The sequence below is a fragment of the Carlito syrichta genome, unplaced genomic scaffold (genome assembly GCF_000164805.1).
Source record: "Carlito syrichta isolate Samal-C Ts95f unplaced genomic scaffold, Tarsius_syrichta-2.0.1 Scaffold309294, whole genome shotgun sequence".
Lineage (NCBI taxonomy): Eukaryota > Metazoa > Chordata > Mammalia > Primates > Tarsiidae > Carlito > Carlito syrichta.
Window position 1 is genome coordinate 996264 of NW_007253390.1, and position 23327 is coordinate 1019590.

Sequence of the window (23327 nt, forward strand, 5' to 3'; positions counted from 1 at the left end):
AGCAGCTCACTTTGCTTTTGGTATCTCCCCTGTGCCCTGGAAGCCATGGGAACGCCAGTGCCAATCAGCAGCCTGAATCTCCATGCCAGCACAAATTTGCAGTCACAGCACTCCTTTTGTTTTATTTTTTGTTCTTTTTTTTTTTTGAGTCAGGGACTAGTTCTGTTACCCAGGCTGGAGGGAGGCCTGGAGTTGCAGGTGGTAAGCTCACCACATCCTCGACCTCCTGGGCTTAGGCAATCCTCCCTCCTCAGTTTCCCAAGTAGCTTGGTCTACAAACTTATACCACCACACCCAGCTTTTGGTTCTTTGTAGAGACAGGGTCTTGCTATGTTGTCCAGGCTAGTCTCAAACTCCTTGGCTCAAACAATCCTCCCACCTCAGCCTCCCAAAGTGCTGGGATTGTGGGCATGAGCCACTGTGCCCAGCCTCATAGCACCCCTTTCACTGAACACTTGCTGTGAGCCCAGCCCTGTCTTAAGTACCATAAAAGGCTCTCCAGGGAGCTTAAGGAAATGTCAGAAACTGACACCAGAGAAAAAACAAGACCACAGGCCCCTGGGTATGAGGGTAAATAATTTCAACTCTGAGCATTATTGGTACCTGGAGACAGAGCTGGGGTTGGGCAGAGCAGGCTTTGTGGAGATGGCAGGTTTGAGAAGAGGCCTAGGAGAAATAGTGAATTTGAGAGGAGGTGGATGAGGAAAGCTCTCCAGGTTGGAGAAGGCCTGAGCAGAAGCAGGAGACCAGGATATGTGAGTGGTGGTACAGCATCAAGGGCTGTGTAGGGGAGGGGCAGAGATGGCAGGACAGGCAGGGTGGGGTCAGGCAGAGGAGTTTGTCTGGCAAGGGACAGAGAGTCACTGTAAGCTCTCCAGCATGGCCAGGGTTGACGAGAGTTTTGCCTGGGAAGGCCAAGGTGATGGCATCGCTTGGCAGGGACTAGAGCCCCAGGGGCCAGGTGAGGGCTGGTGGGAGGCCTGGAGTTGCCAGTGGTGAGCTGATGGGAGTCAGAGCTGCAGCCTAGGCAGCAGGGGTGCAAGAGAGGGGAGTCAGAAAGAACTCTCAGATAGGAAAACAGAAGGACACCATCTCTTCCTGAATGGTTAGTTACTATCCTGCCCGATGATCTTGGGAAAACAGGAGCTTTTCCAGTTTGGGGGACTCTTCAGACTGAATGGCTCTCTCAAAGGGAAGCTGGCCACATTCAGTTCTTTGAGATCTTGGATTTGAGGCTTGTGTCCTGATCCAGTCACCCTCTGGGACTGTCTCCTTGCCTGCAAAATGAGGGGTTGTAAGAGCTTCCTGACTTAAGGAGGAACAAGAAGAGAGGGGATCCCACTCTCCAAGAAGGAAGGGGAGAAGGGAAGAAAGATAAGTGAGTTACAAGCCCTAAGTCATTAGCAGAAGGGGGCAGCAGAGCAGAGAGTGACTGGGGGGCTCCTGGCTAATAACAGCTTCCCCGGGCCCACTTTGAACTATGATTCTGAATGTTGACCACCAAGAGCCTCACTGGTCTCCCAAGTGAAGAAACATGTCTTTCTGGATGCACTTGGGCTTCCACCTTGCTGTTCAACCCCTCTGGCTCTCTGGTTGAACAGTCAACTCTGCTCTCAGGAAGTTGAGCTTCTAACCTTTGGAATGTTCTGATCCATAGACCATCCCACCTGAGGTTGGAGCTTCCCAAGGAAACATGGGATATCCAGACAAGGGATTTTGTGTGTGTGTGTCGCTGTCCTTTGTATTCAAAGAAGAGGACGCTGCCAGCAAGATCACTATCTGAGTGTGGGGGTGTGGCTAGAAGAGCTGGCACTGGCAGCAAAGCTCTCCCACCTGCAGCAGGCACATGTGTGTGCAGCCCGCCATTCTATTCTAGCTGCAGCTGCTCACTCGGGACCTGGAAGACTGTTTGGAAATGTGGGAGGAGGAGGGCATTTTGCTAGTCATAATGACAGCGAGGGGTTAGCAGCATTCAGGGCCTGGAGACCAGGGGCTCTAGACATCCTGCAATGCTTGAGGCATCCTGCACAATGAAGAATTGTCCTGCCTCAGATGCCAACGACACCCACGTAAAGAAACACGGCATCACTCACCATAAAGTCTGGCTGGCTTCACTCTGGGTGCCCCATCTGGGCGAACCACTCTCCTACATTTTCCTGAAACATAGTTAGACCTGTTGTGTTTGTGGGGATGAGACCGGCCTGGGGCTCTGATACTGGTGTGTACTCCTTTCCTGGGCTCTCCTAGCTTTCTGGGTTCATCCCCCTCATATGCCAACCTGGTAGTTCCTTTAGGTATGGCATGGGTAATGTAAAACCCTCAACTGGGTCTTAAGACAGCCAGCCTGTCCCCAGTCTGAGAGTCAGAGGGATACAGATCAGATATGTCACGTACTGTCCTAAGCGCTTTACAAACATGAGTTCATTGAATTTTCTTGAAAACCCCTATATGTTAGGTAGGATTATAACCCCAGTTTGACAAATTGAGAAACTGAAGCACGTTGGGCTTACGTGACTTGCCCAAGGCTACCATTCAGGCATTTAACAAGACCAGGGCAGGCTACTTCAGAGGCTATGTTCTTGACTACCAGGTCTTCCTCTGCTGTTAGGTCTCAGCCCAGTGAGCTTGGGAGATGTGCTTAGATTCCCAGGATGCCATTTCAGCTGCAGGGGCCACAGGGTCCAGCTAAGTCCCAGGTCATTTCTCCAGGGAGGGCTGGTGGCAGCCTGTCTTACAGAGCCTTGGAGGAAACCTGGACTTCCTCGTGGAGCTGGAGGAGGCTGAGGTCTGGCTGAGAGGAGGCTTTTCTCCTGCTTGTGAAATGACAGCAAAGGGCCATAGTATTGAGAAGGAGTCATCCACCACTGTCCTCAGTCACCATACTCAAACAGCACAGCCCACCGGCACTGTAACACCAGGAGCTGGGGAGGGGTTCCCAGGAATGGGTGATGCCACCAAGGTGTGGCTGATGGAGGACTGAGAAAGGCAGTCCCACAGGGGCGTCTCTGCCTTCCCCGCCTCACCTGCTCCCTGGCTGGTGCAGCCAGCGCCCATTCCCTGAGGGCAGCCCACCTTCACTGAGACTTGGCAAAGCTGCCAGCGGTTCCTTTTTCCAGCACAGGAGAGCAAAGCCCAAAACCTCTGTCAGGCTTAATCAGCATGATCACATCTTTGCTGGGTTTCGGCCAGGATGAGCATTTGGACTTCTCCTCAGGTGTCTGAGATGACGTCCAGGCATGTCATGTACTGGGAACAAGGGTGTTCCTTGTTGCATTTCCATTTAAGGCTTAGCCAGCCCTTCGCCCTTTGGCAGTGCTCGACTTTCCCTCCAAAGCACCATCTGCCACCTTTTGGCCCCTGAGAGGAGAATGGAGAGTGTGGCCATTGGCTAAAGCAGGGGAGCCCTAATGGCATATTTCATCTGTAATCTGCAATGTGCACATTCAGTGTCCAGATGCTCAGAAAAACACCCAGCTTCTCTCCCCTCTGCCCTGTCGGTGTCCATCTATGCCTCTTCCAACACTCACACACCAGTTCTTTTTGGGGTAAGTTGGTTTGACCCAGTTTGGGGAAGAAAATTGCAACTGCCTGAGAGCACAGCTGGGTGTGTGGGTGGAGGGGATGAGCAGGCCATTGCCAAGGTTAACAGTCTGTGGCTTCTGAGTTTTGGACACCGATTCTGACTGGTAGCTTGACACCTGGTCTCTCTGGGAGCTTGAACCATGAAAGGTTCCTGCTCTCTATGACTCCCTACAAAGAAAGAGGACCAGAGGGACCAGACCCCTCCCCCGCCCAGTGTGGCTAGATCTGGTGCAGAGGGGAATTACCCAGTTGCCTAATGACCTTCCCTACACACACGCGCACACACACACACACTCACTCACTTACACAGTCACGGGGAGGGGCGGGCAGGCTCTGGGTTGCTGGATTTGGCCCTGGTTTATCCCTGCAAAGGTGAGTCCCAAGTCAGCACCTGTGTGGAGACATTTTATCAGGTTCAATGTTGATCCTCTAGTGAGAACAAGTCTGAACAAGCCAGACCCACCAGCTTGTAAGCTCCTGGGAAAGTCCTCCTCGGACAGTTCTGTTCCGGAGCTAATTCCCACCAAGTCTCCAGCCTCACAGGCTCTTCCCAGGGAGGCTGACTCCCCAGTTGGGCTCACACAGAGCCCTGAGTATACCTCATTGTCCGTTGTATGTTTCCCTGTTGGATCGAGTCTCTGCTCCTCTTCCCACTGCCAGTCTGACAACATAGTCCGGGAGGTCCTCACCACACCCCACCCTGCAACCTTGGGCCTGCCTCCTTGTGTCCAAGTGGGCCCCTAGCTCACAGTCCCTCATAAAAGGGCCCAGGGAGCAAGAGAACTGTGCCTCTTTGGCCTTTGAGGGTTTTCCACTGGATGACATGTTACCATTTGCTTCTTGCTCTAGCAGAGGGGAGGTAGGATGAAGAGTTTAGCAGAAAATAACAGTCCAGACCAGTATGAAAGTTTCTGTGTGCTGAGTACAAGTGAGCAAGGAGGGCTGGCTGTGTCAGAAGCTGCTGGTGTCTGACAATAACACAGGGTTTCAGGGTGAGGGCTTGGAGATGCAGGTTCAAGTCTCGGTTTCCACCCTTTCCTCACCGAGTGACTACTGGAAGGTCCCGCTTCTCTGACCTCCACCTCCCCTTGGGACTGTGCCCATGTGAGACCAGATCAGTGGCTGTCAAATTTTTTGACTGCAACCCACAGAAGAAAATACACTTTGCGTTGCAACCCAGTACCCACACACTGTTTCACAAAACAAGTGTGTCTTTACTACCTGCATTGCTCAATGCTATTTTATATTCCAGGATATATTATTCTAGTCTACTTTTTAAATGATGGTCACAATCTACTAAATTGAGTTCATAATCCATAATGGGTCCCAGACTGCAGTTTGAAAGGCAATATATCAGATGCTGGCTGAGGTTCCTTCTACTCCAAACGTTCTGGGATTCTATACACATTGCTATGGGGGCTGGGAGAGGGCTGTGTCCCATGGCCAGCTGGATCCAGGATGCCAGATTATAACCTTGACTGAGCCTTTCTCCCTTTCCCTGGTCAGATCTACAATGGAACCCTCAAGCGGGAGCCTGACAACCGGCGCTTCAGTTCATACAGCCAGATGGAGAACTGGAGCCGGCATTACCCCCGTGGCAGCTGCAACACCACCGGCGCAGGCAGCGACATGTGCTTCATGCAGAAAATCAAGGCGAGCCGCAGTGAGCCCGACCTCTACTGCGACCCACGGGGTACCCTGCGCAAGGGCACGCTGGGCAGCAAGGGCCACAAGACCACCCAGAACCGCTATAGCTTTTACAGCACCTGCAGTGGTCAGAAGGCTGTCAAGAAGTGCCCTGTGCGCCCACCCTCCTGTGCCTCCAAGCAGGATCCAGTGTATGTTCCGCCCATCTCTTGCAACAAGGACCTGTCCTTTGGCCACTCCAGGGCCAGCTCCAAGTGAGTGCTGCTAGGCTGAGGGGGGAGGTGCTATGGGGGCCGGTTGAGGGACTAGGTTGGGGCCAGGTGGGAAACAAACTGGTCACATGGCTGTACTCTGCTCCAGGGATGACAGGACAGACATAATCTCTGTCCCTGGGAAGTTCATTGTCCCTGTCCTGGGGAGTCCCTGGCCTGATGAGTCCCTGACTTCAGGGAGTTCTCAGTGTGAGGTGGAGACAGAGCCCAGACACTGACTATGTAGGTCTTAATAGTCAAAGGTCAGGAACAGAAGAAGGCTAATTAGAGGTTAGCTAGACCAGTGTTTTTCAAAGTGTGTTCTTCTGACCAGCAACATCAGCATCACCTGGGAATTCGTTAGAAATGCTCATTCTGGACCAGGTGCAGTGGCTCAAGCCTGTAATCCCAGTACTTTTAGAGGCCAAGGTGAGGGGATCGCCTGAGCCCATGGGTTCGAGAACAGCCTGGGCAACTTGGTGAGACCTCATCTCTACAGTAAATCAAAAAATTAGCCGGGCATGGTAGTGCAGGCCTTAGTTCTGACTACTTGGAAGGCTGAGGCGGAAGGATCATCTGAGCCTAGCTGATCAACGCTGGGGTGGTTGTGAGCATGGCACTGCACTCTAGCCTGGGCGATGGAGTGAGACTCAAACTCGAAAAAAAAAAAAAAGAAATGCTCATTCTGGGGACCCACCCAAACCTACTGACTCAGAAACATTGGGAGAGAGGACCAGAAATGTTTGTTTTAACAGGCCTCTGGGTGACTGATTCACACTGGAGTTCGAGAACCTCTGATCTCAGGCATGTGAATGTCTCTCTATATTCTAAAAGAGCAAAGGAGCATGCCTGGTTGGGCAAAGGGGATAGAATGGGTCTCAGTGTATGTTATAACACAGGTGACTCCAAAGGATAAACAGACATAAAAACTGAGGGACATGATCTAGTGCAAAGGAACAGAACACAACTCCAGTACAAAAGTGCTGAAGGCCACCAGCCAGTGGGAATTAGGAGACCAAATGGGTGTCCCAGAAGGCACCCTAGGCACATAGTGACACTGAGCCTACCCTCAGGGTTCAGAGGTCCATAAATCTTCCAGCTGTTTTTCATCACCACCTACTGATCATTGTTATTCATTTATTTGGCAGACATTTACTGAGCATCTACTACATACCAGGCTCTGTGGTGAGAGCAGGGGACACAGTTATGGACAGGACAGCCCAGAGCTGTTCTGGAGCTGCACAATTAACTCCTTTTCACAGAGCCCCAGGAATTCTGCATTCTTCATCTTTAATCTTCACAACCCCTTGCAAGCAGGCGCTGGTATTCCTGAGGAGGAAACAAGGCATAGAGATGATAAGTGGGCTGTCCAAGGCCACCTAGCTGACTCTACATGCTGTGCTCTTCCCTACCAGTACCATTCTGTTCTGAAAATAAGCAGACCCCCATTATAGAGCTAGACCTCTCCTAACTACTGGAGGGCCATAAGGCATATTTAGGATGATTTGGAGAAGAACTAAGAAAGTTCTCTCCCTTGGAGACTGCACAGGGCAGCATCCGGCCTTGGCTCATTGTGCCAGCCAGAGTCCCTGAGTAGAGAATCCGAGTGGAGCGGCGACATGTGGTGGAAATGAGTGGCAAGCCATTTAGAGGTGACATTTGACTGACAAATGCAGGGTGACATTCTTTGGATTCAGGAAAAGGGGACTACTAACCCAGTGCCAGAGAGTTCTGCCCCTTGGATTGATTTTTTTAGAAATGAAGTTGGTTTTCCATAGCTTAAGCCAAGAATATTTATTGAGCACCTGGTATGGCAAAGCATGAGTTTAGTACAAATGAGGTAAGGGCTCCCTCTGTAAATGCTGAAGAGTATCCAGTGGGGCAAGGCCAGGTACCACAGAAGGGTCTGCTCCTGCCCTCAGGAAACTCTCTTTCTCTTCCAGGAGCTAGGACATAGTCAGTTACTAGCCTGTGACTCAACATCATGGGTGCTGGAGGAGTCTTGGAAGAGCAGTATCCCTTCCCTGGGAAGGCTAGAGAAGTCGGACTTCAGCAGGGCCTGTGGCATGCCTTCAAGTGAGACTGAGACCTGGTTGGTGCACAGAAAATAGGACAGTCTCGCTGGAGTAGACCCTGTTAGGGCTAGAGAATGTTCAAGAGGACATAATGAAGCTGGTTGGTTAGGTTAAAATATATTAAATTTCTGGTTTTGTATCTCAAAAGAAAGGTTGATGATCAGCCATTTCCTATGGTTTAACCCAACACCTGGCCTTGGATATCAGGCTAAGCAGTTTGAACTTTAATTTGCAGTAAGGAGAAGTTACTGATGGTTTCTGAGCTGGGGAACACATGCTAAACAGGGGTTTAGGACCACTTACCTAATAACAGGATGTAAATTATTAGATGGGTAAGAGCCTGGGTGAGAGATTGGGTAAGAGCCAGATATAGGGTTTTCTGGCTGCCATCCCCAGAAGAGTGATCCTACAAAAGTGGTGACCCAAAGGATGGGAAGGAGGGGCAGTTATGAGAATGTTTGTATAAGAAGATCCAGTTGAACTTGGGGATGAATGGATGGATGGTTGGTTGGTTGAATGGATGGATGGTTGGTTGGATGGATGGATGGATGGATGGATGGATGGATGGATGGATGGATGGATGGATGGATGGATGGGCTCACAGCCATTGTCTTCCATTTTCCCAATACCAGGCACAAACATAAGACTTGGTAGAGTGGGTAGGAAGCTTCCCCTCAGGAAATAGGATGGAGTTTTTCCTCAGTGTAGAGATAGCACAGCTGCTTGGACATTAAGCATGACCAGGGCCTCACATAGCCAGTGTTCTCACATGAGGCAAACCCAATGGGTGTGCCTTTTCTTCCTCTGAAGAAGCTGTTCCCAGGGGTGTCCTCCAAACGGGCCTGGACCTGGCTTGTTCCGGCTCTCTGGAGGGAAGATGAGGCTGTGGCAGCTTGAGAGTATAAGGAGGAATCCTGAACCCTCTCACCAGGATTCCCAGTCAACCCTGTAACTCATCTCCCACTGTCTGTTCCTCATAGGATCTGCAGTGAGGACATTGAGTGCAGTGGGCTGACCATTCCCAAGGCTGTGCAGTACCTGAGCTCCCAGGATGAGAAATATCAAGCCATCGGGGCCTATTACATCCAGCACACCTGCTTCCAGGACGAATCTGCCAAGCAACAGGTAACTGATGGACCTGGACAGGGCTTGGATGTGCATTTAAAGATCTGACTCTGCATTTGGAGATGGATGGGGGCATTTGCAGTTGGTTCCTTCTCACCCTGAACAGCTGCTGGAAGCCCTCACACTGCTCAAGGTCAGAGCTGGGCATCTTAACCTTCTGGTTCAGAGGACGTTGTGGGGGTGCATTTCTCCTGTCGATCATGGAAGATACACTTCAATGCCAGCCATGGGTTCAACAGAAATGCTCCTTTACAAATCTCACTAAAGAACATGACTGCTCCCCACCCCTCAGTTCCTGCCCTCCCACTCCCTTTCTCCCTCCCTCTGCTCTCTCCCTCTCCAGGCATCTTATGGTGAAAATCAGAGCTTGTTCATGCCTCCCAAGCTTTGCTGGCAGGAAGGACATCTACAGGACTCTGTAATTCAGCCCAAGGACGTAGCACCGTCAGTGGGTTTCCTAGAGTCCAGGATCAGTTTGCATCAAAGTTTCCACCATAGGAGAAAGCGTTTCCATGGGAGAGTCTCCCTTATGTCTGTGTTCTACTTTAGGATTTCGAAGTGTATTCCTAGCCATTTCTCATCTGGCCCTCACCACCATACCCCCAAGGCAGAAAGTAGAGCTCAGGAAAGATGAGTGACTTGCTGAGGGTCTTCCAGCTGGGATGTGGGGAGTTAAGATCTGAATCCAGGTCTTTTGGTTCTTGGTATGGGTCAGTTACCATTACCTCACACTGCTTATCTATTTTGGCTGACTTAGATGTTTCTGAACTGAAAGTAGTTTTTGGTTCTGTTTTTTTTCTTCCTGAGAAAAATCCACTTTGAGTAGAGAACTATGAGATCAGCCCCACCTCCCTTGACCAGGCAACGTGGCGACTCTCTTCTGGCAGGTCTATCAGTTGGGAGGCATCTGCAAACTGGTGGACCTCCTCCGTAGCCCCAACCAGAATGTCCAGCAGGCTGCAGCGGGGGCCCTGCGCAACCTGGTGTTCAGGAGCACCACCAACAAGCTGGAGACCCGGAGGCAGAATGGGATCCGTGAAGCTGTCAATCTCCTGAGAAGAACCGGGAACACCGAAATCCAGAAACAACTGACCGGTAAGACATTCCTGCCATGGAGGGCCGAGGGTGGGGGGAAGTTTTGTAAGTTTTCTGCTGGCTGTGGCCTGGGGCTGATATTCTGGTAGTCCAGTGGCCTGATGAGTGGCATTCAGATGGTGACCCTGAGTGGTATGGACCCATAAGGAGTCATAGTCTTTTTGAGGTTAGAGGACATGAGGAGGAGAGCTGGTGTCCAGGCAGGATCCATATTCAGCAAGCCCTGGAATTTGCAGGTGATGGCAGAGAGTAGGACTGATAGGGGAAAGGGTTAGCAGGTCTTAAACACCCACCCTGTGTTCAAATAATATGTATAGCACTCAAGGAGGGAAGCACAAGAAACAGGAGTCACCATGAAGACCTCAAATTGGACTAAAAAGATCAAATCAGACAATGTACAGAGTAATGACTGATACGTATTTCTGGAATGACTTTCAGTGGAAAATAGAGATCATTAAAAGATTCCAAGTTCTAAAATTTAAATTAAAAGCCACTGGTTAATCAAATGGTTTTTTGATCACTTTCCACATACATAATTTTGACCCTGATGGAGAACTATGACATGCTTGCTGCCCCCAAAGAACCTGCAGTCTAGTTGGGACATTGAGAAATGGACTCATGAAACAGTCAAACAGTAGGTTTGATAGACCATGCCTACATGGAAGGTGATATTTCGGTACAACCCATTTGCTAGAGCCCAGGATGGGGCTGGTGCCTTGGTTCCTGGGGCTCTCTGAGTTTGGCAATTATGGGAGTGATCTCTGACCCCCAGGGCTGCTCTGGAACCTGTCTTCCACCGATGAACTGAAGGAGGAGCTCATTGCTGATGCCCTGCCTGTTCTGACCGACCGTGTCATCATTCCCTTCTCCGGCTGGTGCAATGGCAATAGCAACATGTCCCGGGAAGTGGTGGACCCTGAGGTCTTCTTCAATGCCACTGGCTGCTTGAGGTGAGAGAAGAGGACACATGGGACCCTTCGCCAGGCAGCCCCATCTCAGCTAACATTCTGCCAGGGCACAGCACATAACAGACAACCCAGCATTGGCTCTCTTGGGCAGGGCCCATGATATGGGGACCTGGGCATCTTGAACTTCCCTGAATCTGGATAAGGCTCAGGAGTCTACCACCTTCTTTAAGGGAACACAGGGGACATTAGTAAGGAGGCTTTTTTTTTTTTAAGAGACAGGGTCTTGCTCTGTTACCCAGGCTGGAGTGCAGTGGCACAATCATAGCTCACTGCAACCTCAAACTCCTATGCTCAAGTGATGCCTCCTGAGTGCTGGTACTACATGTATGCCTGGTTAATTTTTTTTCCTTGTGAAGATGGGGTCTTGCTATATTACCCAGGCTGGTCTTGTACTTCTGACCTGAATTCAGTGATCGTCCCACCTCAACTTCCCAAAGTCCTGGGATAACAGGAGTGAGCCACCGACCCCAGCCAAGTTAGGAATCTAAGAGTAGAAATGCCTGATCCAAATATCCAATCCTACTGATTGGTGGCTAATGAGTCACTTCCCGGCTGTGGTGCTAAAACTGTTTGCCACATTCATTGGCATGAAGATGGCACTGCTTTGCCCAAAGTTTCCTGAGTTCCACACCAGGGTGTGGCAATGCCCCCGTGGGGCTGGGGGTGTGCTTGTTCTAGGAGCAGGTTTACAAGGTGTTGAGAGTGGGGGAGACTGCTGGTACAGTGCTTGGAGCCTTAGAACAAGATCCCTTTAGGGTCCCACTTTGCTCTTATGGGGTTTGTCTTCCCCAACTTCTGAGAACCCTCAAAGTGGGGGGTGCAGTCAGCATGTGCCTCTGTGTCTCAACTTGTGCTTCTCCCTGCCAGCCTCCAGCAGAAGCCTCCAGGGAGCAGAGAGCTAGGGAGATGAAAAGCCAGTGTAATTAAGGACTTTATGGGGCTGCAGGGTTGCTGGTAGCAACAGCAGCCACATACACCCACCCCACACACACACGCGCACACACCAGGCAGATGGGCCCAGATTGCTTGGGAATGCGCCTATTGCTAGGGGCAGAACACAACTTGCACAGGGAGAAGGGAGCATCGAGTCCCCAGCCAAGCCACCCTCAGCTGCACCCTGATCCTTCCTGACTCACAAAGAGACTGGGCAGGCAGGAGCTTCTGGCTCCTGTTCCACAAGGGGCCGCTAGTGGCAGGGGGAGCTTAGGCTGCCAACTTCAGAGGAGCCATTGACACTTGAAGACATTGACAGTCATCAAAGTTACTGGCCTGGGGACTGAGTAGACAGAAAGAAGGGTGAGAAGAATTGAGTTCAAACAAGATGTCACTTCTGTCTCAGTGAGGATCAAGCATAATTGGCTCAAGGATTTTTCTTTCCTTCTTTTTTCTTCATTTATTTTTCCCTCTTCATTTCTTTCCTTCCTTCCCTCTTATTTTCCTTCCTTCCTCCTCTTATCACAACCTCTAACCTCCATCCTGTCCTTCCTGTCACATCTCCCTTGCCTGTCCCCTGCCACATTCTCCTTCCCTACCTTCCCTTTTCTCGCTTCCGCCCTTCTCTGCATCCTCCCACTCTCTCTGTTCTCTATCCCAGGAACCTGAGCTCGGCTGACGCAGGCCGCCAGACCATGCGTAACTACTCGGGCCTCATTGACTCCCTCATGGCCTATGTACAGAACTGTGTGGCAGCCAGCCGCTGTGATGACAAGGTGAGAGTACAGCACCCTGGTGACACCCCTGGCCCCCAGCCCCAGGCCCTGTTCTCCCTGTTCAGAGCTCCAAAGCCATGGGCCACACCTCCAGTCAGCGAGGGCAGCTCCTTGGACTCTGGGTCCCCACAAATCAAGGTTGTACTTTCTGGGTACCTTTGAGGCCTGGCCCAGTGACAGGATAGGAGCACAGAGTCAGGGGTGGTGGAGGGGACATCTGGATGCAGAACACTGCAATGGCTGCAAGGGCAGACTCCGGGGCAATGTGCCCATGCAAATCATCTCTCCCTCACTTAGAAACTGAGTGGATGTAGCTGCTTCCTTGATCTTTGTGGTCCTCAGTTCACTCTTTGTTGTAATGGCAGTGATCATAAGCATATTGACCTCATGGATTGTTTGAAGGACTCAGTTAATTAATAAGTAAAACATGAAGACAGCCTGGCACAGAGCAAGCTCTCAGCAAGCATTTTCTGGCTGTGGTGTCATTGGCAGTCCCAAGCCCATCCCTGCAGCCCCAAGGAATCCATGCAGGTGTTTCTAGGGCTTGGGGTCCTCCCTGAGACAAGGCTCTTCTTGCTACAGCCATCTTCCCATTGGCTTCCAAAAAGGCCACTGGCAGAGCCACCCACCTGCCTCTGGACTTTCGAACACACCAGCATAGACAGACAGAAAGGAAAAATTGTAGCAGGCACATCAACAAAGGCTGAGATATCCCCACTGAGGCAGGACAGTGACTCAGGAAACATTGAGGTCCAGCTGTCTCCAGATTACCAGGGGACTGGCTAGCATCATAACACCTGAGTCTTCAGCACAGTCTCCATGAAATGGGATTTTATCTCCTACTCCCTCCACTGGAGTGACAGCAGGGCTTCAGAGGAGAGCCTTGTCACCTGGCTGCTCAGCCTGGTTCCAGTGGGCAAGGTGCTTTTCTGCTCTTGGGGGCAACAACCCCAACATCTGTGTAACCCCAAGGTCTCCCTCAAACCCCAGCAGGAACCAAACATCCTTAGGAGGTTAAATCTGCAGCCTCCAAACCCTAGCCTGGGAGGTTCACCAATGGAAAACACAAAGATCTGGGCCCAGCTGCCATAAAGTCTTGGGTCCCAGATTTTGCTGTTTGTGTGGACTTTACACCTTTGATATTGAAGGCTGAGGACTGACCATGGCAAGGGGAACTGGTAGGGGCAGGATAGTTTTTGAACCTAAAGGTATTGGGGCTTCTTCTGGAGGAGTTTGTTCCAAGAGGGAAGATGTGTTCTCCAAAATCCCAGTCTGCCCACTGGGGCATCGTCATAGCAGTAGAAACAGTAGCCATAGTCTGTTGTGTCCTACTATGTCCTAGGTCCCATGATAGGTACTTTCTGCATATCATCTTCTCAGTAGTCCAGTGAAGTAGGTAATCTTAGTTCTTAGTATTTTAGCTGAGGAAACAGGCCCAGAAAGGTGAGGCCAGTCACTCAAGTGTGCACAGCCAGGAAATGATAGATTCAAATCCAGGTCCCAGAAGTGTCCCTAGGAGACATTTCAGGCAGAGGGTGTGGCAAATGCCTGCATTCTTCTTTTTGATGCAGATTGGGTGCCTGCTGCTCTCTTATTAGTTAGGGTAGGGGGTGAGCCAGAAGCCCATCAAGGGCTGGACAGAGGCTCAGACCTGTGCTTCTGCTTGGTCCACAGTCCGTGGAGAACTGCATGTGTATCCTGCATAACCTCTCCTACCGCCTGGATGCCGAGGTGCCTACTCGCTACCGCCAGCTGGAGTATAACGCCCGCAATACCTACACGGAGAAGTCTTCCACTGGCTGCTTTAGCAACAAGAGTGACAAGATGATGGTGAGCCCAAGGCCTCCCCCACTAAGCACCACACCAGGACCCACTGCCTCACCCGCTCTTTCCTCTCAGCCTTCCTGGAGCCTGGAGCCAGTCCTAGAGGACAGGCCCATCCCACAGCCTTTATCTTGGACTCGTGCTGCACTCTAGGAGCTGGGTGGAGGCCATTCCATCTTGCATACAGAGGAGATCTGTGTTCTTGGGACTGTAGGGGCCCAGACCACCCCAGAGGTCAAAAACTGTAGTCCCTGGTTTGCAGGCCTCAGTCTCTCTTACTGTGGAAAGTGTCGAGTCTCCCCATCTTCTTCCTTACCCTTGAGGATTTGGGGGTAGCTAGAACTCTGACCCTTCTCTGACTTTTGTTCCAACCATATCCTGAGCCCTTCTGGTTTTCTCCAGAGGCAGAGGGATGCTGTGGAGGGATGGTCAGACCTCCTCCACTGGGCATGGCTGTGGAAGGCAGGCCCCAAACCATTCTTGTTGGCTGAGGGTGGGTCAAACCCATATTATTTCTCTGGGAGGGGAGGGAGCTTATGATACGAGACCCCTCAAAGCAGATCACAGGGCTGGAAAACTTGCACTGAGGCTGCCTTGGAGCACAGTCCCCAAGATGCCGGGAATGGTCTCTGCCCGCTTTGGGACAGTCCAGAGAGCCATGGCCTGTTCCTCCATCTCATGGAGTTGCCAAAGGATATAGAGGAAAGGGGTGAAGTGCAACTGTCTCTAGGCTGCTTGCCTGCACAGGTGCTTCCTTGGTCCCGTTCCTCCAGAACCATCACCCTGGGGTTGGGAGGTGGGGATAGAAAGCTTGGGTTAGAGCAAACCCCTTGGTCCCCTCCTGCTCTGGGAGCTTTTCTATCCTCTCAATAAATCCTGCTTTCTCACCAAAAAAAGAATGCTTGGGTTATGTCACCTCACCAGGCCCCCACTGACCCCACTGACCTGCTCTTTGTCCTCAGAACAACAACTACGACTGCCCCCTTCCTGAGGAAGAGACAAACCCCAAGGGTAGCAGCTGGCTGTACCACTCAGATGCCATCCGCACCTACCTGAACCTCATGGGCAAGAGCAAGAAAGACGCCACCCTGGAGGCCTGTGCGGGTGCTCTGCAGAACCTGACGGCCAGCAAGGGGCTGGTGAGCGGGGTCACGCTTTCCCTCCTGCAGCTCCCCGCCTCTGCTCCCTGTTCTTCCCACCAGCCTGTCCCCTTTTGAGTCTACCAAACACACATGGGCTTCGGAGCTTCATTCTTCATACATCAGTATAAGGCCTGGTGCATGCTAGGCTCTGGACTGGGCACTGGGGAAACACTCCCACCCTCTGGGAGCTCTTGGGAGTGCATAGTGGGTGAATCCACTCCTGTTGGATGCCGTCAGTATCCACACAAGGCCCTTGACCACATGGTTCCTGGTCCTAGGCTGGCCTCCTGGGTTCTGCCTGGGGTGGGGACAGGAGTGGAAAGTATGTCTGTGGCAGGAGGTGTCTCCCAATTGTGGAAGAAGAGGGTTTGGGGCATGGGCAGGTCCAGAGGAAGATGTGACAGAATCAGTGTAGTTTAGGGCAAATGTCTACAGCTTGAAGGGCACGATGGTATGGGGTGGAGCCAGAGGAAGCCTGTTTGCAATCAAGAAGGATTCAGATGGGTCAGGTAACCAACTGTTCTCCAGCTTTACTTAGGCAGCAGCAGGACAAGGAGGACAAAGGTAAACTGAGAGTAGAGAGGAACTTCCCTGGCTCTGTGGGATGAAGCTGGGGGTCTCCAAGAACTCTAAGCTGGCCTAGACCAAGTTACACCCAGGATAGCTTTGTTGCTCAGAGGCCTACCTCCAGAGGACCCCAGTTCTACCCAGACCCTCTCTCATCCATCTTTGTCTTAGGGAGGCTCTCAAAAAATAAGTATTGGATTCTACCTACATAGGAAAGTTGGAAGAAGATGGCCAGATATTCTTTAATTGGCAAATATCCCTGACCATGTGGTTTCATATGAGCAGAGAGTGTTAGGAGATATAGGAAGGGCAGAGCTGAGACAATGGGTGAGGCGTGACGTCAGACATTTCCATCAGTCTAGGAGTTGACTCAGGGTCACCACAAGTAAGAGAAATGAGACTCCCTCCCACCACCCATCTGGGCTGCAGGCTGATCTAGGGGCAGGGATCAGGGTCAGGAAAGGGGGGAGGGTGTGCATGTTAGCCTGAGCATTCTATAGTTGACTGTGTCTGGGCAAATTTTTGTGTGTCTGCTGGTGCTTCTAAGGTGAAAGAAAAAAGGTTCTGGTATGTCTGTTTTCAGGATATCTTGACCCTTTCTGCCTGCCTTAGTGCCTGGGAAACCACCTGAGGGATGGGGACAGGTCTGCAGAGATTCCATCTGGATCTCAAAGTCCTGAGTCTGAGCTGGCATGGAGCCCTGAGGGGCCGCCTTGCTCGGTGCCTGGCAGAAGGCAGCCCAAGATGGTGGCCCTCATTGTCCTTCTTTCCTAGATGTCCAGTGGCATGAGCCAGTTGATTGGGCTGAAGGAAAAGGGCTTGCCGCAAATTGCCCGCCTCCTGCAATCTGGCAACTCCGATGTGGTGCGGTCTGGAGCCTCCCTCCTGAGCAACATGTCTCGCCACCCTGTGCTGCACAGAGTGATGGGTAAGACCACCTGTCTCTCCTCTAGCTAGGACACAGCAGGCCTCCCACTTTCCAAAGCCTGCTGTAAGGTCACCTCTTATCCATTCCCTGGGGTAAGCATTCCAGGAGGGGAAGCTGTCCATAGAGGGATGTGGAGACAGGAAGGGCTGGTCACCAGAGGGACGGGAGCAGAAGTCCCATCCAGGTCTCCAGGGTCAAGATACCCTGAGTCGAACCTGGCATGGAGCCCTGAGTGGCCTACCTTACTTGGAGCCTGGCAGGAGGTAGTCCAAGATGGTGGCCTCAGAGGGAACCCCTCAGCCCCTCCATCACCCTGCCCTGTGCCCTGACTCCTTTCTCTCCCCAGGGAACCAAGTATTCCCGGAGGTGACCAGGCTTCTCACCAGCCACACTGGCAACACCAGCAACTCTGAAGACATCTTGTCCTCAGCCTGCTACACCGTGAGGAACCTGATGGCCTCACAGCCACAGATGGCCAAGCAGTACTTTTCCAGCAGCATGCTCAACAATGTCGTCAACCTGTGCCGCAGCAGGTGGGTAGGGATGGGAGTGGGCGCATCCCACAGGCCTGACCCACATCGCAGCCCCCCTCCCCCCCCACGCCAAGCAGTCCTGCCACTCTCCATTGAGCAGGGAAAGTACCCAGTGCAGGAGGAGCCAGCAATGGGGAAGGATTGGTTGGAGGAGAAGTTCTGGAAGCCAGGAGTGTACGAAACTAAATGTTCAGCATCTGGGCATTAGGGCTACACAGAGGGAACAGAAGCAGCACACTCCTCAGCGGGAGGATGTGGGAAGCAGTGGGTTCTCAGAGGGTCAGTGGGAGGCATGGGACAGCAGACCCAACTGCATGGGGACTCTATCCTGTTCCATGGGGCACTCGTTCCCAGGACAAGGGCTGGGGACGAGGGTGGAAGGGCACTACTACCTCATGGACCCGAGGAGAGTCCTGGGATGCCTCTAGGTGGGCATGGGATTGTGCCCACTGTGTAGAGTGACCGGGCTCACCACACCCCAGTGGAGTTCCTCTCTTGTACACCCCTGGGACCTCCCCCATCTCCAGGATCTGGAGGTGAGGGTAGGAGAGAGTATGGTTCTCATGCCTCCCAGAGTCTCATCTCATAAATTCACTTCCCACCTGCCCAGTGCCTCGCCCAAGGCTGCAGAAGCTGCCCGACTCCTCCTGTCAGACATGTGGTCCAGCAAGGAACTGCAGGGTATCCTCCGACAGGTAAGAGCCCACACCATCAACCCCTCCTGAGACTCTTCCCGCTCGGTAACAGCTTTCCCCACATGGAATAAAGTCTGAGTGGATCAAGAAGGAAGAGGCAGACTGACCTGCCCCACCTCGTTGGATGAGACTTGCACAAGACAGAGAATCTAAGAAATAGACAGCATCTGCATGAAAATGAATGTGATCAAGGCTCTGACCAAATCTCTAGCCTCTGGGAACTACCAGAGATGATGAGCACACGGAGGGCAGAGGAAATCAAGGACATGTGTGAGGCCAAGAGTAGGATCCTTTAGGAGCAAAGTGAAAAGCAGGTGGACAAAAGACACATGAATCATTCAGGGATATGATGTGCACTCTGCTGAAAAGGTAGGTTCAGGCTAGGTAGTAAGACCTCTTTAACTTCAGACTGAAGAGCTTGGACTTGGGCCATAGGCACTTGGAAGCCATTGAGGGTTTTGAGTAGATGGTCTCATATCAAAGCAACACTAGAAAGACTAATTCCACACCCATGAGCAAGGCAGAGTGGATGGAGAGACCTGTAGGCCACTGTACTTGTCCCGTGGTAACTTTTATCTCCTCTCTGTCCTCCACACCTCCTGCCTAATCAGGCATAGCATCTTAACGATTTACGGCCTTGTTTATCAGACATCTCCCCACTGAGCCTTCTTTTTCCGTTCCCACAGCAACCATTCTTTGGGCCAAGATGTAGGCAGCAATGAGGACATACATAAAGGACATAAACCACATACATAAACCAAATAACAGGGCTAATGGGGCTCGAGCTTTCAGCTCAGAGACACCAAGGCTACCTTAAACAGAAAACAGATCAGATGGGAGGAGGTTGAGATGGCTTTTGAGTTAGGAGTAAGAGGGGTCCTAGTCTGGAGAGGCTAAATTTGAAAGGCTTGGATGGAAGTCCTGGCAGGAAGTGGTGTGGGGCCCTGGTAGAGAAGCCAGAGCTACCCAGCAGAGCAGCACTCCACTCAGGTAGAAAAGTTGAGAACAGGCAAGACCACCGTGGGGCGTGGGTCTGTGGGAAAGTCTTGAGGGACCCGGGCAGAAGCACAAACACCCTCTCCTGGGGGCCAAGGAGGAAGAAGGGCTGGGGAAACAGGGAGAACTGTGCAAAGGCCAGGAAGGGGCTGAAGACCTGATGGGAAGGGAAAGCTCTCGGGAAAGGTAGACAGCAGTTCCCAGTGCTCCCCAGAGGTGCGAGGGATGGACCCCAGGAAAGGCCCTGGATCTGGTGCTTCCAGGGTCTCTAGAGACCTCTAGGAGTGCTGCTGACAAAGAGTGGGAGGTATTTGGGGCCCGCTATGATGGGTGAGGCAGTGGGTGGGAGTAGGGAGTAATGGGGGGCTGAGAAGAAGCACTGCTCACTACAGCTGGGTCTGGGAAGACAGGAGACAAACAGGTGGGTAAAAAAGAGCTGTGAAAAGGCAGAAGAGCTGCAAGCACCTCTGCTGTGGTAGGAGGAGTGGGCAGCGAAGGGGAGAGGGAAGGGGTGGAGGATGGGGAAGACCGGAGACCAGGAAGCCAGCCTGGGACAGAAGGAGACAGAACTCCTCCTCTAGTAGAGCAGGGGCCAGCACGGGGACTCATGAAGCCACTATGGTCTCAGAAGGTTGGGGAAACCTGAAGCCACTGCAAAGAGTGGCCCTTGTTCTCCATGTGATGACCCAGTGCTCCTTTATGGCAGTACCTCAATGAGGGTGAGCTGGACAAGGGGCTGCTGCCAGGCAGACCAAGGGGGAGAAGGAAGAGCTGTCTCATGGTGGTTCAAAGGGTTCAACTCACCCCAAAATTCAAACCAAGACCACACCTGGCCTAAACCACTCAGAGAATCCACTGGCATCACTCTGAGGGGGGATTCCTTCTACACAGTGCCTTGGGGAACCCATGCCCCCATTCCATCTCCACTCCTCCCCCCAGTTGTGCTTGGCATGATCTGGGTCACTGCTTCTGTCCCAAGAGCACCTTCACATTCATCAGGTGAGGCAGGCCACATGTCTTGAAACTATTGTGCTGAATAGGGAATCGGGGTCCAAGGAGTTTGTCTTGATTCAAGGAGTCAAGGCAGGAACAAGGCTAGGAGCCAGTACTTTTCACTCCTGGGTTCTTTCCACCAAATCCAGCCAAACTCAACAGGAATGAGCAAGCAAACCTGCAGAGGAAAAAACGACATCATGTAATACCTGCCCAAACGCAGTGGGACGGGGCTCAGAACCAGCTCTATTCTGGATTCTCTCTACCATCTCCCCTTCTGTTCCCACAGGTCAGCAATGGCCAGCTTGGCTCTCAGAGCTCAGGGCTGGCACCAGGGTCCTCTTCTCCAGGACACCTGGGCCTGTTGCTGCTCTCATATCATGCTATCTTCATTCACTCTGAAGCATGGATTGAACACCGACTGTATGATAGGAGCAGTAACAGGAACAAGAAAGACTCAGTGTCCACCCAGCAGGCACTCAGGGGCTGGTAGGGCTGAAGGTGGAGAACAGAGAATAAACAGAGGCTTCTAGCACAGTGGCTTCTTACCACTAGCACCAGCCCCTGCTGCTGTGTTTGCTAAATACTTGGCAAGTCCTTCCTGCCCAAGAGCTCCTGTCAGATTTTTAAAAAATTTTTTTAAGGCAGAGATGTTCAGAGGGAAGAACAACCAACACTTCTCTAACCTGATTTTGGTTGTTGTTCTGTTTGGAGAATAATGAGTACTAGCCTAGATCCTTGTGCCTTGGTTCAGGTTTCTGCAAATGCAAGTGGGAAATTCAAACGGGCCAGTGGAAGTTTAAACACATCTCACCATGGAGAATAATGGCATTATGTTTGGTTGCACATTTAACGAGGCCAGTTTTAGCCCTGGCATGTATGTATAGCAGCAGTCAGAGTACACCCATGTCCAGAGGCTGTGAGGGCCAAGGGTCCTCTGGGAGGGCAGTGTCTGACCCTGCAGCAAGCCCACACTGCCCTCTGTCATACTATTGATGTTTCTCCCCTTGCAGCAAGGTTTCGATAGGAACATGCTGGGAACCTTAGCCGGGGCCAACAGCCTCAGGAACTTCACCTCTCGATTCTAAGATGAGGCTGTCCAAGCAAGTTCAGCTTGCAGGTAAGAATCGCCCCGCCCCCAGGGCAAGGAATGCCTCTGGACCACTGTAGTAGCCTCAGGCAGTCTCAGAGAGAGGGGCTAGGCCTGTGCCCACCAAGGACACAGAAGCATCCTTTGGCCTGGCAAACAAAAGCAGCTGTGTAGAATGTTTGGCTAGGGACATGCCCTGTCCCACTACAAGACTTTAGCGATATATAATATCCTGATAGTGTCAGAAGACTAGTGGGTCTAAGCAGGGTACAAATGTATAGGTTGCACACTACACAACACAGGTGGTACCATTCACATGACTCACATAATGTAGTGAGTTGTACATTATGTATAATTGGAGCTATAGAATATGTCATTTTGGCTTTGGTCATCCACAGGTCAGTTTTTAAATCCTTTATTTTATAATCCACTTTCTAGGCACAGCTCCCTTTTTTATCTTTTTTATAATTCACTCTCCAGTCTCTGCACAAACCTGGGATCAATATGCTTATTTCCAGCTGATGATTCTGGAGACTAAAGACTCAGATCCAATCCCTTGACAAGAGCTTGCAGCTTTTTTACCCTTACCATTCCTTGGAATCACCTGGGATGCTTGCTAAATGCCCACTCCCGATCCCCAATGCCAGCAATTCTGACTCAATAGCCCTGGAGTGGGGTCCAGGAAAATGCTTTTTTTCTTTTTTTTAGTTGGAGTCTCACTCTGTCACCCAGACTAGAGTGTAGTGGCACACTCACGACCACCCCAGCATCAACCTGCTGGGCTCTGGCGATCCTTCTGCCTCAGCCTTCCAAGTAGCTGGAACTACAGGTCCCCACTACCACACCTGACTAATTTTTAACTTATTGTAGAGACGAGCGCTTGCCAAGTTGCCTGGGCTAGTCTCGAACCCACAGGCTCAGTCAATCCACTCGCCTCAGCCTCCAAAATGTTGGGATTACAGGGAAAATGCATTTTTAAGCAAATATTTCAAGTGTTTCTGATGTGCATAAGCCAAGAACTGCAGCTAAATATTCAAACCAGACATTATCCATCCCAGAGGGGTCTCAGAGGCACTCCAGTGTGAAACCATGTGCACATAACCCAGAAGAGGACGTCTTTACCCAGGATGTCTGCCAGCATTCCTCACCCCCAGCACCTGAGGAGAGTCCTGGTGGGGAGATAGGGTTGTAACTTTGGTTCAAATGGAGGTTAAATAAGATTTCAGACACCTTCTCCTGGTAGATGAACTGTAATAGCTTAAAGACTGAAAAAGGAAAAGATTCCATTCGGCATTTTCTTAATAAGCACAGTCTCAATTCTTAGCGCTGAACAGGGTGGTCTGGGGACAAAGCTGACAAACTTCTGAATCCATAGGAGCAAACTCTAAATGCACCAGCGGTGGCCCCAAATCCAGGCTCAGGCCAGAGTACACCTTAGGGTAGATGTGAGTGAGAAGTGGCAATATAGGCTGGACTTACTGGTATGGAAACATCTTCTACAAATGCTAACTTGAGAACTTCTGTTTTTCCAGAAAGATATGACCCAGCTGAGAAGACCTCAGGCCTTGCTGGATGGGTTATTCTGTCCATTCTGTGCAGTATTTGGAAAAGTTCAAATGCAACTGATAGGAATCCTGAAAACTGTGGATGATGGAAATAATTTTTAAAAATCTTTTTTTTTTCTCCTTGAGGGAATTGGCAGGCAATGGGGGTTAGGGAGGGTTGGGGGGGAACTTTCTTGAGTTAAAGGGGCTTATGTCTGATGTCAATATTTCTTTCTCTGAGAAATGGTATATATATATGTGTGTATAATGTAAGAGAGAGAGAGAGAGAGAGAGAGAGAGAGTGTGTGTGTGTGTGTGTGTGTGTGTGTGTCTACAAGCATAACTACAAACTGCTAAAAAGCTTGGTAAGCTATGTTATTGCAGCCATAAGGGGATGAAAAGGACTCTCTTGTGGTTCTTACTGATATGCAAGGATGACATGTGCTTTTTGGTGAGCTGCCTGTAGATGATGCTGAAATGTATTGTGCCGAGGGTGGGGGGAAGAGCCCTCACCAGAGTCGCCCACCAAGGAGCCCTGCAGTCTTCCTGCCCACCATCTCCAG

The 23327-nt window shown here is 51.3% G+C and overlaps 1 protein-coding gene across 1 annotated transcript in view; it reads left to right on the forward strand.

Moving 5' to 3' along the window:
• The window catches only part of PKP1 (plakophilin 1), a 47739-nt gene extending 24702 nt beyond the window's left edge, over positions 1-23037 (forward strand). Inside the window, exons 3-14 of the mRNA XM_008067116.1 lie at positions 5089-5483; positions 8536-8680; positions 9568-9775; positions 10548-10725; positions 12338-12452; positions 14127-14282; positions 15239-15415; positions 16760-16913; positions 17260-17446; positions 18057-18141; positions 21144-21250; positions 22753-23037. Coding sequence (XP_008065307.1) covers positions 5089-5483; positions 8536-8680; positions 9568-9775; positions 10548-10725; positions 12338-12452; positions 14127-14282; positions 15239-15415; positions 16760-16913; positions 17260-17446; positions 18057-18141; positions 21144-21218 — 1875 coding nt within the window. The 3' untranslated portion in view covers positions 21219-21250; positions 22753-23037. The remainder of the gene's footprint in view (positions 1-5088; positions 5484-8535; positions 8681-9567; positions 9776-10547; positions 10726-12337; positions 12453-14126; positions 14283-15238; positions 15416-16759; positions 16914-17259; positions 17447-18056; positions 18142-21143; positions 21251-22752) is intronic.
• Positions 23038-23327: the final 290 nt, after the last annotated feature.